The 17,260-nt window shown below is 34.9% G+C and overlaps 3 protein-coding genes across 3 annotated transcripts; 2 read left to right on the top strand and 1 right to left on the bottom strand.

The window, feature by feature from the left end:
• Positions 1-1,350: 1,350 nt before the first annotated feature.
• LOC139859070 (uncharacterized) lies at positions 1,351-4,314 on the bottom strand. Its single transcript, XM_071847888.1, has 4 exons — positions 4,147-4,314; positions 3,217-3,532; positions 2,277-2,436; positions 1,351-2,017 (listed from the first exon to the last, which is right to left on the bottom strand). Exons 1-4 carry the CDS (start codon positions 4,312-4,314, stop codon positions 1,561-1,563), a joined length of 1,101 nt encoding a protein of 366 aa, XP_071703989.1. The 3' UTR covers positions 1,351-1,560.
• Positions 4,315-6,439: 2,125 nt separating this feature from the next.
• On the top strand, positions 6,440-9,142 carry LOC139857836 (large ribosomal subunit protein eL34-like). The gene is made up of 4 exons (XM_071846673.1): positions 6,440-6,588; positions 6,679-6,758; positions 7,381-7,490; positions 8,839-9,142. Exons 1-4 carry the CDS (start codon positions 6,510-6,512, stop codon positions 8,930-8,932), a joined length of 363 nt encoding a protein of 120 aa, XP_071702774.1. The 5' UTR covers positions 6,440-6,509; the 3' UTR covers positions 8,933-9,142.
• Positions 9,143-11,204: 2,062 nt separating this feature from the next.
• On the top strand, positions 11,205-17,260 carry LOC139857241 (probable methyltransferase PMT2). Its single transcript, XM_071845978.1, has 6 exons — positions 11,205-11,849; positions 12,225-12,435; positions 12,521-12,809; positions 13,344-13,733; positions 13,884-13,961; positions 16,829-17,260. Exons 1-6 carry the CDS (start codon positions 11,205-11,207, stop codon positions 17,061-17,063), a joined length of 1,848 nt encoding a protein of 615 aa, XP_071702079.1. The 3' UTR covers positions 17,064-17,260.

Raw genomic sequence — 17,260 nt, 5'->3', positions numbered from 1 at the left:
CTTCAACTACATCATTCTTTAGCTACGAAATAATTTTACAAACTAAACACAATAAAATACATTGAAAATCTAACCCCCGACGCGAAGCGAGATTGAATACGTTTACCTAAAGAAAACTAAAAGATTAAGAATAATATGGGTTCCGTGGTTAATTTTAGAGTGCCCTATACAATATGAAGAATTATAATGAAAAAATTCGAATTGGTGTTGTCCCTGAACCCACGAGTTTTTGTACATAGATACGTCCTTGAACACATACTACTACGCAGTACAAGCTGATCTTCAATAATACAGTATAATGTACGCAAGTCATTAATTTATTTATATCCATGATCAAAAATAAATTGTTATATGGGACTCTTATATTTTGTTTTCTCAAAAACCGAAAATAAAAAAGTCCATTATTACTTCAATATACTAAAATTGGCCATGGTTAAATGACCGAAACTTTTACTTCAATATACTAAAATCGGCCATGGTTAGATACTTAGATGATCAAAATGCCCTTTTTTACTGTTCACCAGAGAGGTATTGAAGTTTTACTTATAAACCTCAAGTTGTATTTGTGGATACATAAAAGTAGGTGATTCTATCAAAAATTAAAGTGAAAATACCCACTTTTTTTTTTAAAGGCAATCCAAAAACTTTTATTAATCATAAATAGTATATTACAATCTATAGCTGGAACAAAGTTATTTCCAACAATAAGGATCACTCGAGCATCTAAACAATAGGGCGTGATAAAAGAGAAAAGATGTACAGCACGGGTGTGACGCTAAACAAGATAAACATGCAACCCGCATAGGATGCTGACTTGACCGAGTGCAAGCTGGACAGGGATCGGGCCACAATGCTAGACTAAACAACGACAAAGTAGCCCAAACCCGATCCATTTAACCCCCATACCGATTACCTGTTCCTTGGTAGCAAACTTTATAAGTCGAACATTGAACCTTATTGTAAAATGTTAGATCTTATTATTTTATTTTATGTTATCAAGAAGCATGACACAATGATATTGATTATGTTTACCTAAAGAAAACTAAAAGTTTTAGCATATACGAGGTCTTATGATTAAATTTAGTGGTATCCTATACAATTTTAAGAATTAATTTATAATAAAAAATTTCGAACTAGAGATGTCTCGTGACCCCACGAGCTTGTAGATATTTACGCCTTTGAACAAATACTACTACCTATATGATAGAGTACAAGCTGATCTTCAATAATATAATGTATGTATGTCATTAATTTTCATATATCCATGATCAAAAATAAATTGTTACTGTATATGGGATTCTTATATTTTGTTTTCTCATAAACCGAAAATAAAAGAGTCCATTACTTCAATATACTAAAATTTGCCATGGTTAAATGACCAAAACTTTTACTTCAATATACTAAAATCGGCCATGGTTAAATGACCAAAATACCCTTTTTACAGTTCACTAGTGAGGGCATTCTGGTCATTTTTCTGACGTCATATATTTTTCATATTTAAGATTTTAGGTATAGAGTGTAACCATTTCCCGAAGCAACATGAGGGCTCTTCCCGTTCGTTTATACTAAATCTTGCAAGAAACTGTAAAGCTCTTTTGCAACCATATTTGGGTATTCTTCATGTGGAAGAAGGGCACCTGGAACCTCAACAAATTTAGTAACACCTTTAGCTTCTCTTAAAGCTTCCATTTCTGCTTTCGATCTATTCGGTGCACCTGACGCCGATACAACTAGAACCGGTACTTTACCCTCCAACGCTTCAAACAGTTCAACAAATTCTTTACGGGTTTTCACCGGGTCAAGTTTACCCGTTAAGAAAGCCGCTGGGGCATAACGTGCACCTTTTTGTTTTGTCAACTCATATCTATTGTCGATGATTGTTTGTGTCACGTTTTTCGAATCGGCGTATACATGGGAATTGTATTGTGATTGAATGGATTTCTTGTTACCAACTAACACGTTGTACATCATCCAACCTACGCCAGGGGCTCTTAACGTCTCTCTAAGTAGTTCATATCTGTATATTTTATTTATAATAACATATGAACATCAGTAATTTGAAGTCTGTAGAGGCGTCAATTTCGACCCATTTACTTATGAACAGGTGGAGTGAACCAGGTATTATGGGACAAATGTGTTTAGGGTCAAGTGGTCAACTACAGTTTACATTACCAAAAATCACCTGTTTTTATTAGAACCCTCGAGCCCTGACCCGTTTTCTAACCTGCCCATTTTGCCACCTTAGTGGGCTGTGTCAGAGATAAAGCAATATGTACCTGGATTCTGTCTTGGAATCACGACCGAATACAATGGGAAGAGGACCAGACCAGGTGGGAGCCACGGCGGCAATGGCGGTTAGGTTGACCAAACCCTTTTTAGCAGCACGAATGGCTATGGTTGCAGCATGGCCTCCTCCAACAACAACTAAGTCTTGTCCTACATTTTATTAAATAAAATATGACAGCATAAAGTGAGCAGTCCAGTCTTAGACATAAACATTATTAAAAAAAAAAATAATAATAATTGCAATTGATCTACTTTTAGTATCCACTAACGTTTTTGTGAAGCGGAAGAAAACTAAATTATTTTGGAATATCATTAACATTAAAAAGATCAATAGGGTAAAAAAACGCTCTTATATACAGAATAAAACAGAATTAACTCTAACTGCATGTCTGTTTTTAACTAACTTAACAAATAACAGTACTGCTAATTACATAAAGTTACACCAGACTACCCTTTACTTTTTAATGTTTATATAAGATATCATAAACGTCTATAGTTTGCTGTTTATATGTGCATTTTGAAAGATTAAAGTGATACTGAATGATCGAAATCAGACTATCAACTGTTTTGAAATGGATCGCAATATATACTATTTAATTGTGTTGCTGCTGCTTGAGGTTGCTAGCCTGGTATATTCCGGTTTATTTCAAAAAAAAATATATATATATATTAATAAACAGTATAAATAATAAGTACACATTTTGCTGTTTTGTGCAATGGAAGTAAAGTTCTTGCCTATAAATTACGTAACTAAGGTGATAATGGGTAGTTTTATTTACCTTGTAATCAGTTTAATTGCAGTGAAACTGATACGAAATTGATTATACAAAACTGATGATTTCACTTGAAATAGATGAAAAAGATATAAAAAGATAGCAATAATTTCCCAAAAAAAAATAAAAATAAAAAAAACCTGCCAGTAAAACTTACCCAAGTTGCTTATTGGACTATCTGGTGCAAGGATGAAGTCAACAAGAAATGATTCCATGACATCAGCATTATAATCCAGCTTCGGCCTCTCAGAATAACCGAGACCGGGCCAATCAACAATTGTAGCTCGCCAATTAACGTGACCCGTTTGTTGAACGATGTCTTTAGCCACCAATCTCCATTCTTCCACTGTGCTAACATCAGAAATTGAGGGCATCATGAGAATATTCTTAGTTGGTCCGTTACTTCCATTTCCGTGTTCCTCGTAATGAATATTAATAGAGTTATCATTGAATTTCCATTGCCAGCTGCTTGTCTGAAAACACAAGACGAAAATTGATACGTAAACACAAAGTACAACGATGTTATATCCTAACCAGATCATACATCATCTGCTTCGTTTCAGAAGTTCATTTTTAGCCTCTTAGGAATAGAAATAACCAAAATGCACAATTATCGTCTCACTTTGTTCAGTTAAACCATTAAATGAAGTGAATATACGCATCAATGAATCATGAATATCATATATTCCTATTTAAGCTAAATGTACCTAGTGTTTTTTAAACAATATCAAACTATGCACCTAGTGATGTTTATACATCAATAGCAATATATTTCAAGTAATGTTCTAATGCATTATTAGGATTTTTATCCTTTTTGTAAATTATGGGAATAATAAGAGAGATGCCAAAGGTAAGATTCAAGCCTAGTAATTGCACATATAACTTCCAATTTGTAATGGAAAAAAAAAAAAAACAACCTTAATGGGCCATTAAATAAGGGGAAAAAAAAAAAAAACCTTTGATAACAAAATTAAAGCTTATTAGTAGATAATTAATAACCTAATTATAGCATTAGATACAGTACGATTGCAATTTGATGAAAGTTTGTAATAACTTAACCAAATAGAAATAGATGGGGAATGCTAACCTTTGATGATTTATCGGTAGAATAATTCAAAGAAACTGAAGCATTAACAGTAAATGATTTTGTGCAGAAATTGGGATACGGATTAAAAGAGGTTTTTTCACGGAGGATTGGGGTGAAGCCTAAAGATGATGTGTGAACGGATGAAAAATGAGTGGAAACCATTGACATTTTTAGTTTAGAGTTCTGGGAGAATTTTTATAACCACCAGAAACGAAGAAGCTAGACGTCTGCTTTTTTGGAATACAAATTTTTTTCTTTAATTTGAGCAGGAGATGGAGTTTTTTTTATTATTTAAATTATTTATCTACTACGGAGTATTATTTTTAAAGAAAAATAACTCCACTCATCAGCACAGGGTAGCCGTAGTCCATTTCGGTGTTCATTTTAAGCATCTAAAATGAACTTCGAGATTAACTGACTGTCACATGGGTCGAGTATCCATAGTGTCCTTTTTTTTTTCTTAATCTTTTTTAATTAATTTTTTTATTTTTTTTATATTTAAATATAAAAACAATATATAAAAACAAATAACTTTTATTAATTAAACAAAAATTACAATCCTAAAAATGAAAATTTCTAAATTACTTTATTGAAACTTACTAAATTAAAATATGACTTCCACGACCTAATCAGAACTATACGCAGCTGGATCAAAAGATTGTCGACGGAACCACTCATCACATTCTAGTGATGAGTATTTCAAAAGATACAACTTTAGTGGATCTTCGGTGTTTTCCATCACCTTTTCCTTTAGCTCATCGAACTTTTCAACTGTAAGAACCTCCAGCTTTTCGTGTTTTTCGTCAAAGTAAAGAATGATACTCGGACGGTATTGCTTCCTTGAGTATATCGTCCAAGAATGATACAAAAAAGATTGATTTTAGACGATTTTTTGTCAGCGTTCCAGTACGACTTCCACCCAGTCGTCAGTTCACCATTGTAATAAATATCCAACGAAATCAAACCACCAAACTCGTCCATTTGACGAAAAACTGAGTTTGAATTCATGATGTTAAAAATAAAATGGAAGTATAGAAGGTTGAAGTAGAAATAAAAGATGAATGTATGTAAAATAAATGTATTGTATGATGTATATATATATAGGTAAATGTAATAGGTAAAAGAAAATAAAAAACTCTAACGGTCGAAAAAATCAACGTCGCCTACGCGACGCTGTAAATCGACGGTGGTGGCGACGATGAAGCGGTGTCGGACGACGGTAGTTCGGCGTCGATTTTCGACCGACGGCGGAGACCGACAGTGGTGACACCCGGTGCTCTAATAATCACAAACATATAAATATGAATAAATATAAAATTCTTTTGAACCACAATATAACTTAATTTTTATAAAACTACCTCCAAATTGTTAAAATGAAACTCATTTATAATTTAAATAAATCAGTGTACACTGATTTCAACTTCTTCTACATTCAGTCGAATTTCCCCATGGATCTCATTCCTTATTCAGTCATTTTCAAACATGTTTTATCCGTGAGAGTTCACCCTTTTAACGTTTGAAACAAGTTGGAGGTCGTTGTTCGAGGATCAGACATTTCATCTGTTTTTTAGGCTCAAGTATCAGTGGTTTTAATATCTTTAGCATCAGGTGTTTCACCCATATCATATGTTTAGGTGTTCGGCAAGTTGGGTATTCTTGCGTCTTTAAGGAGGCTTTCATTTTAATTGGATTGTCACATGCTTCACGTCATTTAAGTACACGTTGGCGATTCACTTTCTAATGGATTTCTTTGTTCGTGTCATTTTAGTTAGATTGTTTTGATGTCAATTCCAAGTTTGTGTTACTTATAATTGTAATTGGTGCGATGTTGGTTTGGATCATGTTTAATATCTCACATAAATCGATGGATCTAATCACATTAAGTTAATCAATTAACTTCGATGGATCTATTTATTTTAGTTATGTTTTGAAAAGAAAAAATATACAATAAAGCTTGACAGTTTTATGGTGGTTAACTTTTATATAAACAAGAAGTTTATATTTATACGGGGGATGATTCTAACACACCCTTTTTTTATCCTCACACACCTATTTTAACCTTTTACTCTTCTAATAATACCCAATTTCTTTAAATTGGTGTGTGAGGATCAAAAAAGTGTGTGTTAGAATCATCCCCTATACGAGTTATTTTTAAGATTATTACGGTTAACGACGATTGAACCATAACGAATCTGAACCGTTAAATGAATGTAAGAGAGAACCGTCAGATCTAGGGCATTGCCAACTAAGAAATGGGTTTATCTTGTTCCGCTTAACAAACCCTAGAGCCCACCTCTTGTTCATTTCTTCCGCTATCACAAACAAGAACAAAATTTTAGAGTTATTAAAATAATAAAAAAAAAATGGTGCAGCGTCTAACCTACCGCAAACGCCATAGCTATGCTACCAAATCAAACCAACACAGGGTCGTCAAAACCCCAGGTACACATTCGTCTCAATTTCGTTTTGTTATCAGTTATAATTACAGGTGTTCATGTTTTTAAACAATTGATTTTATTTAATTAAATATAGGTGGAAAGTTGGTTTACCAGACTACAAAGAAGAGAGCTAGCGGTCCTAAATGTCCTGTTACTGGAAAAAGAATCCAAGGGGTAACAATTCAATTTTTCTTAATTACGAATTTGATTTTCATTTTTTAGACTATGAAATCAATCTTAGTAGTATAGTATATTTCTATGATTGGATTTGTGTGTGTTTTAAAAAATATATTTTACTGTTATTGCAGTTTAAGAATAAAAATCAGATATTTATTTGTTTAATTTAAGGTATATGAATGTACATTTACCATTTTCTAATCTGAATATGTTTTTGTTTATGTATACTGCTGTAATACTATGTGTAGGCAATTTACAGATTAGACCACTCCCTCGCTAAAAACACCCTCATGCCACATCGACGTCACATCAGCACCAAAACGCTATAACTAACTCGTAACTAAAAATTATCAATCATGAGGGTGTTTTTTTTACCAAAGTGCTGCTTTCATATCGAATCTGGAGTTTGTATTTGATCTGCTGGTTTAGGACTCTGCATCTTTTAGCAGATATTTGACTTGTTACACATTTATTAATTAGGCTGAAGTTGGATGTGGTTGACATGTATCTGTTTAGTATGATTGTGTTATTGACGTTGTTCAGAAATCTAAAAGATTCTATTTATTCGTCACTAAAGGATAGAATTGTTTAAATGATTTTTTTACTAAATAATCTGCAGATTCCACACTTGAGGCCAGCTGAATACAGGAGATCTAGGCTATCAAGGAACAGGAGGACAGTCAACCGTGCATATGGTGGTGTGCTATCTGCTGGTGCTGTGCGAGAAAGGTATATGAAATGTTTACATATTACTGATTTCTGTTAATAAATAAAGTTTAACAATTAATAGGTTGATGGTTTGTTGGCCATATGACCATATGGGTTGGTTTGACCTGAAACACGCTGTTTCCTTATTAGAGGGCTCCCAACCATGACACACTTTGTCATCAGGGCTAGCTGCCACATAAGCGCTACGTTAGGACTTCCTCATCAGGACTAATCAAGGTCTAAACACTCCCAACAGTGACATACTTTCTCTTAAAATTGGGACCCACTATATTATTTAATTAAATAAATGTACAAGTATACAAACAAAAAGTACCACATAAACCTTCACTCCCTACCGTCCTGCAATATGCTTGAAAAAGAAATGAATGAGGGCGATGTGTTTAGGGCTAACCCATGGCTAAATGGTGCCATTAGCGTGCGGGGGCGGGGGGCGATTACAAGATACTATATCATTACATTAATGATAGTTTATTATATAGTGATATAGGAGGTTTTATACATACATCAATGGTATGACTTTGTAAATTAAATTTATAATAAATTAATGATAGTTTATTATATAGTGTGTATGTATTTTCATGTATGCACGTAGGTATGTTTGTGTACGAATGTATGTTGGCATGCATATAGGTTTGTGTATGTGCGTATGTACGTATATGTACGTATGCATGCTTGTATGTATGTATGTTTGTATGATTAGGTACTTCGCATCGTTCGGTGCATCTTGGGGCTATTATGGCTAAGGACGACCCTCTTTGCTCTTGAGCTTGGTTGGTTTCCTTTAGTTGTGTGACTTCGGGGATGTCTACCGTAAAGGTGCATGAGTGGTGTATGGTTTGTTACGGGTGGTTGGCTCTTTGCTTTTGCAACAACTCTCACCTGGCATTCCTTTCGAGTTTCTGTCCACAAGGTTTTTTGGCTCTTTTTATTGAGGCAACAACAAGCGTCGATCCAGTGGCGTATTGACTACCGCTTAGAGCCTAAATTGATTTTCAGGCAGCTATTAAAACCCATGGAAATCTGATTAAATCATTTCCATGGAGTCTATTTTTCTTTTTAGTTTATTAATTTTAACCTTTTGTTTTTTTTTTTTTTTGGCCGGAGGTCCTCACGGAAGCAATCTCTCTACCCTGTAGTAGAGAGGGGATGACTTTCTCCAATGGGTCTTGACTCATGGTTAGAGAAACGACTTCCCTCTTACTCTACGATAGAGGAAGGATTGTCTACATCTCACCTCCTCCATACCTCGCATGTGCGGGATTGGGTATTGTTGTTGTTGTTGCTGTCAAGAAAGTTGTGATCTTTTTAGTTTCTACCTTTGTTCAGTATTTTCTGTTTTTGGATGCAGGATCATCCGAGCTTTCTTGGTTGAAGAGCAGAAGATTGTGAAGAAGGTTCTAAAGATTCAAAAGACCAAAGAAAAGCTAGCTGGAAAGAGTTAGAAAGGTTTGTGATGAGATTTCGATTAGTTGAAAGAATTTTTGACTTCAACACATTGATTATAAGATGTGAACTTACAGTTTCTTGTTGAATGTATTTGATTGATTTTGAATTCGAACGAGTTCAGACTTTTCGTTGGATCTCTTATGATACGATGTGCTGTCATCCTGATTATATGTTTACCAGCTTAAACTTTCGATTTGTTTCCTTCATTTTTAAGTGATATTTTCTTGAAAGTTTTCTTTAAAGATGAAAATTTCACTTTTCATACTACTCTTGGAAAAGGTTCGTGTGTGAGTTGCTTTTCTTAAAAATACGAGTATTATATTATGTTATTTTATTTTCTTATGACTTAAATTACATTGAAAATAAAACAAAACATATACCCTTCGGTATTCTCAATATAAAAAATACACACTTAAAAAAATGTGATGATACGTAATTTTTTGTTAATTTTTCAGTTTTACTTCTTATTTATTGTCTTATATGTATATATGTATGTATTACGTAAGTCACAAAATTTTTTTTACCATATTATTTTTATCTGTTTCTGAAAGTGAACAAATAATTTGGAACATGAAAAAAATGAATTGTGAACGATATAATTAGGATAGAGGGATTAACAAGTAGTAGTATACTAGGGTAATACTTTAAATGATTTTTAAATTGACGTTAAAAGTGAATAAAAGTAAAAGTATTGTATAATTCAATAATTCTTTTTAGGTGTTTGTCAACTTTGTGTTAATTTTATTTGCTTAGTTAATCAAATAATCTACTCCGTAATTATCAAACACCAAAAAACAGATTATTACATATTACATTACATAGTATATTATTACATCATCAAAAACGCAAAATACAAACACTCAAATAATAGCAAATAATATATGTAAATCCACGTGCTACATGTTTTGATAACACATATTATATTTTTAATTTTATTGTCTAATTTCTCTCCATCTTTATCATGGTTAGTTATAGACTTATAGTTATTACTGTATATGTTATCTTTATCTATTCCCATAATAACAAAAAATAATAAAATATTTTTCATCTACAATAACCACCACGGATGCTTTAACTTCTTCAATAGATCTTCAATTTTTTTCATCGACACGATTATATATATTCACCGTCTTAAGATCCGTAAGATTTCCATTTATCTATATTACTATGTACAACATTTTTCTTTGATTCACGAGTGTTCCTAAAAATAAGTTCATGAATCAAAATTACGTTTCTTTGTTTGATGATTTGATTGAGAATTGTGCACTCTGTTTAGTGTGTGTACAATGCTTTTGTTTCGTATAATTTTAATTCAATTGTAAACACACTGAAAATTTGTCAAATGTATATTTTGTAACTTTTTATGATATAATGAAATAAGGACTTGTTAGAGGTGTTGCATATGATTGTTTATGCATGCACAAGGTGTTCATATCAAATTACTTTTATTCAGATGTATGATTTGCTGTGAGGTTTTCTTAGAGGTGTTTCATATGAATGTTTATGCATTCACAAGCCGTTCATATCAAATTACTTGACGAGTATTTTGTATTTAGTTTTACGCATTCTAACCATATTATTCCTTAAACGTTTCAAACTCTTTCCCTGCCCACCCTAAGAGCTCCGAGTGTCACGACAATTTACTAGCGTCTTTTACAAATAGACACTGGGGACACCGCCCCAGTGTCCTTGCTTAGTGTCCTTGAGCCAATGTTGGTTAACCGACAATGAAAAACTTAGTATTTTTTTTTTTTACTCAATCTATTTTCTTATTGGTCCACATCATATTCTCTCTCACCAAAACTTTGGAAAATGGACACAGAACGACACCTTCCTGTTTAGCTCTCCTCAGTCAATTTCAATGTCTCAAATGGACACTGTAAATGGACACTAAACGACACCTCGTGCTTTAATATATGCTGTCAGTGAGATTTTGTTAGAGGTGTTGCATATGATTGTTTATGCATGCACAAGCGGTTTGTAACAGATTATTAACTGAATATTTTTTGGTCACATGTATGCGGTATAACTGGGTTAATCCGTGACCATTTCCAAGCATTTCCCGGGCTACCCCGAGATTTACTGTTAGTGAGGTTTGAACCTGAAACTTAATGTCTAGATGTCAGGATCCCAACAACTAGGCTACCTTGGGATGGTTAAAATCTTATTCCTTTACCCATTCACTAGCTAGAGGGTATTTGAGTAATATATATAAATACTTACGTGTGGCGATATTTTGATATTGTTAATGAACTTTGCAGGTGAATCATGAAAACGAAAGGTAATCCAGGAGACAATAGGACTAGAAGATCATTTTCATTATTTATAATATTCGGTTTGTGTTGTTTTTTCTATCTTTTGGGTGCATGGCAAAGAAGTGGTTTCGGAAAAGGAGATAGTATAGCGCACGAAATAACAAGAAAAGCCGATTGTAGCATTATATCCAATCTAAACATCGAGACTCACCATGGCTTTAGTGTAAACAACTCCGAAGAATTAAGATCAGAAAGTAAGGTTTACGAACAATGTGATGATCGATACATTGATTACACACCATGTCATGATCAAATTCGCGCAACAAATTTCCCTCAAGAAAACATGAATTATTTGGAGAGACATTGTCCGAACGATAATGAGAAGCTACATTGTCTTATTCCTGCACCAAAAGGTTACGTGACCCCGTTTCCATGGCCTAAAAGCCGCGATTATGTGCCATTTGCCAATGCACCTTATAAGAGTTTGACAGATGAAAAGACGGCTCAAAATGGGATACAGTACGAAGGCGACATTTTTAAGTTTTCAGGTGCAGGATCACAGTTTTCTCATGGGGCTGATGCTTATATTGATCAAATTTCATCTGTGGTCCCTGTAGGCAACGGAATGGTTAGGACCGTACTTGACACTGGCTGCGGGGTAAGTTGATCTTTATAAAGTTTGCTAATTTTATATATTTATGGATATTGGATTAGAAGGTAACTAACTTTTTTGCTTGATTTCTGTTTTGGGTGACCATCTTTGTTTATTGTTTATACCCATAAAAAGGTAACCAGCATTCAAATATATTGATTGAAAAGTTTCAAACTTTTGAAATAGTTAACAGCTGACGTGCGATCACCTTGCTATTTATCGATTTAAAAGCTTACCTGAAATACGTTCTGTTTAAATGTCGAAACTTTGGTGAGTTACCCTTAAGATAATTGAAAAGAAAGCCCTTACCTTTTTATGCAATTTGCACGCGAAAATGTAATAGTTAGTTATTCATTCGTTGTTATTGATGGTTGTGGATAGGTTGCAAGTTTTGGTGCATACTTATTCAAGAAAAATGTTATAACCATGTCATTTGCACCAAAAGACTCGAATGAGGCACTCATTCAGTTTGCTCTCGAAAGAGGTGTTCCTGCATTTATCGGTGTTCTTGGTACTAAAAAGCTTCCATTTCCTTCAAGATCTTTCGACATGGTTCACTGTTCTCAGTGTTTAATCCCTTGGGCGCAAAACGGTATGCTAATAAACCATATATGTAAGAGTTACATAATACAAATGCTTTCTTAATATAATGACTTCAAGATCAATATATCAAGCAGATGGAAAATACTTGATGGAAGTTGATCGAGTTTTAAGGCCAGGTGGCTATTGGGTGCTTTCTGGCTCTCCGATAAATTGGAAGGTTAAATATAAAACATGGCAACGTTCTAAGGAAGAACTTGAAGACGAGCAAAGGACGATTGAGAAGATTACTGAACTTCTTTGTTGGGAGAAAAAACACGAGAAAGGCGAAACGGTTATTTGGAGGAAGAGAGTAAATCAAGATCGTTGTAAAGAACGAGAGTCTAGTGTTACATCGTGTGAATCGGCAAGTGTAGATGATATTTGGTATATAAACTGTAACCTGTGTTCCATTGCCCCATCAATATTAATGTTTCGCACAGGTGTCTGTGGCACATGTGCGAAGTGTGCAGTCGAACAAGCCTAGAATTTGAAACGGCCCAAAATTTGAAACGGCCCAAAATTTGAAAATCCATATATATATATATATATTTTTTGTAATCAAATCACGAAAATTCGTTTATCATACATTGTTTCACATTAGGAAGCGGTAGATTTACACGTTTACTTTTTACTCGGGGTGTGTTTTATATCAAACGGGTCAAATCAAACATGTTGGAAAGTCACCCCAAGTGTATCCGATGCATACGGCAACAAAATCTTTTTCGTTCAAAGACATAGATTATCTTCATAATAGGATTGTTTTTGCGCAAGTAAAAAGAAGTGTTTGCGGCTGGCCCGACCCGTTTCAACCAGTAATCATAGAACCCATTTTGACCTGTTACCCAGCCCCCTGACTTGCAACCTTTAAATGCGACACAAACGCTTATTTTTATTACAAAAGCACATATTTGAATGTAGGTACAAGGAATTGGAAGCATGTGTAACCCCTTACCCGAAGACAAGTAATTCAGACAAGGTTGCGGGAGGTGAACTAAAACCGTTCCCGCAGAGACTAAATGAAGTTCCTCATAGAATTTCTAGCGGTTCAATTCATGGAATCACTAATGAGTCGTTTGAAGAGGACAACAAAGCTTGGATTAAGCATTTGAATGCTTATAAACGAGTGAATAAGATAATTGATACAGGACGTTATCGTAATATTATGGATATGAATGCGGGTCTTGGAAGCTTTGCTGCAGCACTTGAATCTCCTAAATCTTGGGTTATAAATGTGATGCCAACCATAGCCAATAAAGACACTCTTGGTGTGATTTATGAGCGAGGCTTGATCGGAATCTATCATGACTGGTACGTTTTGAAACTTACAATCTTCTCATGTTATTCGAGATGAGGACATAATTCTTTTTCATGCCATGTGAATAATGTTCTCTTTAGCATCGTTCGTTACTCGTATTTGACCCAACTGCTTATTTCTTTTATCTTTAAATTTTATTTCAGGTGTGAAGCGTTTTCTACATACCCTAGGACATATGATCTAATTCATGCTCATGGTCTTTTCAGCTTGTACAAAGAAAAGTAAGTTTCTTTTATGTAGAGGGAGTAATTTGGTCGGGTTTGTTTATACCTGGCAAATGGGTCAGGTTGGGTTGATTTGGGTAACGGGTCAAAAAGGTTTTGAGTTGAAATGGGTCATGAGTCAAACACTTCAGATATTTAATGGGTCCAAATGGGTCAATTTAGGTAACGGGTCATGAGTCAAACGGGTCAGATTTTCAGACGGGTCAAATGGGTCGGGTTTAAAACTGAAAAACACGTTTTTTTAAAACGGGTCATGTGTAAAACGGGCCAGATTTTTTTTAGACAGGTCAACTAGGCTGGGTTTAAAACTGAAACTGTGAGTTTTCAAATGGGTCAAATGATTGGGAAGCTTTCAATGAGTTTTTCTGTTATGTCAACTTTCCTGACGCACCCACACTAGCGGAAACGAGGATATAATTGTTTGAGACAAACTTGCGAGAAATAATAGAAAACAATGTAAAGTAACTGATAACACGACGATTTAACGTGGTTCGGCAAAACCCTGCCTACGTCCACCCCAATAGTTCCCTTTATTCTTATAATATAAAAGATCCCGGTACAAGAAAAAGTACACTGTGAGTTAACCCAAACCCAAGCCCCTTAGATTTTAGGATAAAATCTAAGTTTCCCGTACACTATTTTACGCCCCTTACAAGAATAAAACTCTCGACCTCACAAATAAACATACTCCATTGATAAACCCTATCAACTATGTTTTTCTCTCATTTGTGATCTTGTGATCCTCACTTGGATGGATGCCTTCACGTTCTATGCTCATCACTTATTTATAATACTAACAAATATACATGTACATCTTTAAGCATGCACGTGCAAAATGCAAATTGACAACCTCTTCCCAACTTTCTTGACTTTTGAACGTCTAGAACCTAACAAAGTTAGGCAACCAAAACCCACATGCATTCCATGCAAAAGACAAATTGAATTTGTCTACATAAATGTTAGTCAAAAATTTGGACTCCGTCCAACAATCTCCACCTTGACGAACATTTATCTTGTTCGTCACCGAAAATACTATAACCTAGTATTTTCACCATTGGCCTCCGTTATCACTGTTGCACACACCTTGAATCACCTCGGTCCTAAACCCGATTCAAATAAAACCGGCCAATAATCATGTGCAGCTGACCCTGTCAACTTACCTAGTTGACTCCAGAGAGGCGTCTCGAATCACCTCTTCCACCACAGTAGGATTTTCCTTCTCACCATCGTCTACCTTGATCAAACATGTCCCCACATGTTCCCGATCAATTTTCCGCGTGCACGCTTTTAAAACCTTCGAGACACGAGTACATCTTGTACTCGCCACCAGACGATATAAACCCTCATACTTCTCTCCCTTCATCAGGACCTTAATGCCACATGTGATTTTCATAGCTCCACCTACGGCCGAATTGCCGTATCCTTGAGAATCCAACACGCATAAGAAAATTAGATTCTTGCACATCTTTGGTGTGTACGCCACACCACCAAGAGTGTAAGCTGCTCCGTGAAACAATTTTATTTTCACCATGCCAACACCCTTAACACCGTACAACCAGAATCTAAAATCCATTCATCTTGAGCAGAAGTAGAACCTTTGGAGACTGTGAGAACATCTCCCAAATTAACCCGTACATTAACTGCAATTGCAGCCAACGAACCCCCAGATTTATCTTCATCATTCTTCCAGAATGGACAATAGTTCCTGTAGTGACCCCACTCATGACATTTGAAGCACTGGATACCCTTCACGCCGTCTCCTGATCTAGACCTATTGTTATCACTAGATCTCTTCTCGGCAAGCCTTCCCCTTCCATGACCAACCGTAGCAAACCAATGCTCAAAACGGTCACTGGATCTTCGTCTCCTATCTTGTGATAAGATTACCGGTACTACCTCCTCCATCTTTACATTAGCATTTCCGTAAAGAATAGTAGTGACCATAATATCATACGAATTGGGAAGAGAGGCAAGAAGAATAAGGGTCTTATCTTCTTCCTCCATATAAACCTCAACTTATTCAAGTTGATTAACCAGACCATTAAACACATCCATGTGTTCAATAATATACCAATCGTCATCCGCCATCTCAAATGGCTCCACCTTAAATTGCATACCGCCGTTTCTCGCCATCTCCAAACAAAAACTATCCGAAACACCTGGAAGCTCTGATACCACTTGTTATGTCAACTTTCCTGACGCACCCACACTAGCGGAAGCGAGGATATAATTGTTTGAGACAAGCTTGCGAGAAATAATAGAAAACAAAGTAAAGTAACTGATAACACGACGATTTAACGTGGTTCGGCAAAACCCTGCCTACGTCCACCCAATAGTTCCCTTTATTCTTATAATATAAAAGATCCCGGTACAAGAAAAAGTACACTGTGAGTTAACCCAAACCCAAGCCCCTTAGATTTTAGGATAAAATCTAAGTTTCCCGTACACCCTTTTACACTCCTTACAAGAATAAAACTCTCGACCTCACAAATAAACATACTCCGTTGATAAACCCTATCAACTATGTTTTTCTCTCATTTTTGATCTTGTGATCCTCACTTGGATGGATGTCTTCACGTTCTATGTTCATCACCTATTTATAATACTAACAAATATACATGTACATCTTTAAGCATGCACATGCAAAATGCAAATTGACAACCTCTTCCCAACTTTCTTGACTTTTGAACGTCTAGAACCTAACAAAGTTAGGCAACCAAAATCCACATGCATTCCATGCAAAAGACAAATTGAATTTGTCTACATAAATGTTAGTCAAAAATTTGTACTCCGTCCAACATTTTCCAATATGGTAAATGGGTCTGAATTGTCATGTCTGGGTTTAATATCTAAAATACATACAGGTGTAGCTATGAAGACATTTTGTTAGAGATGGATAGGATTTTACGACCTGAAGGTACTGTTATAATTCGTGATCATGAAATTGAAGTGATGAAAGTGAAAAAAATTGTTTCTGGAATGAGATGGAACACAAAAATGGTGGATCATGAAGATGGCCCTATTGTTCCTGAAAAGATACTGTTTGCAGTCAAACAATATTGGGTTGGTGGTGAATTTAATTCCACGTCATCAAGATAAAGCACCAATTTGTTTCTCTAAAAAGTATTGAGAAACTTACAAATATAAGGGAATGTGATCAGCTATGATATATTATTAGTTGATTTTCTAATATTCTTATATTTGGTTTTGATTTTAGTTTAGGCTGCTTATCAAATGTTGGTTTGATGCACATGTAAACAACAGTTTTGATATAAGTTATGAAATGTGAGCAGATA

This window comes from Rutidosis leptorrhynchoides, chromosome 7 (assembly GCF_046630445.1).
Source record: "Rutidosis leptorrhynchoides isolate AG116_Rl617_1_P2 chromosome 7, CSIRO_AGI_Rlap_v1, whole genome shotgun sequence".
Lineage (NCBI taxonomy): Eukaryota > Viridiplantae > Streptophyta > Magnoliopsida > Asterales > Asteraceae > Rutidosis > Rutidosis leptorrhynchoides.
This window is presented reverse-complemented; position numbering and strand designations above follow the sequence as displayed.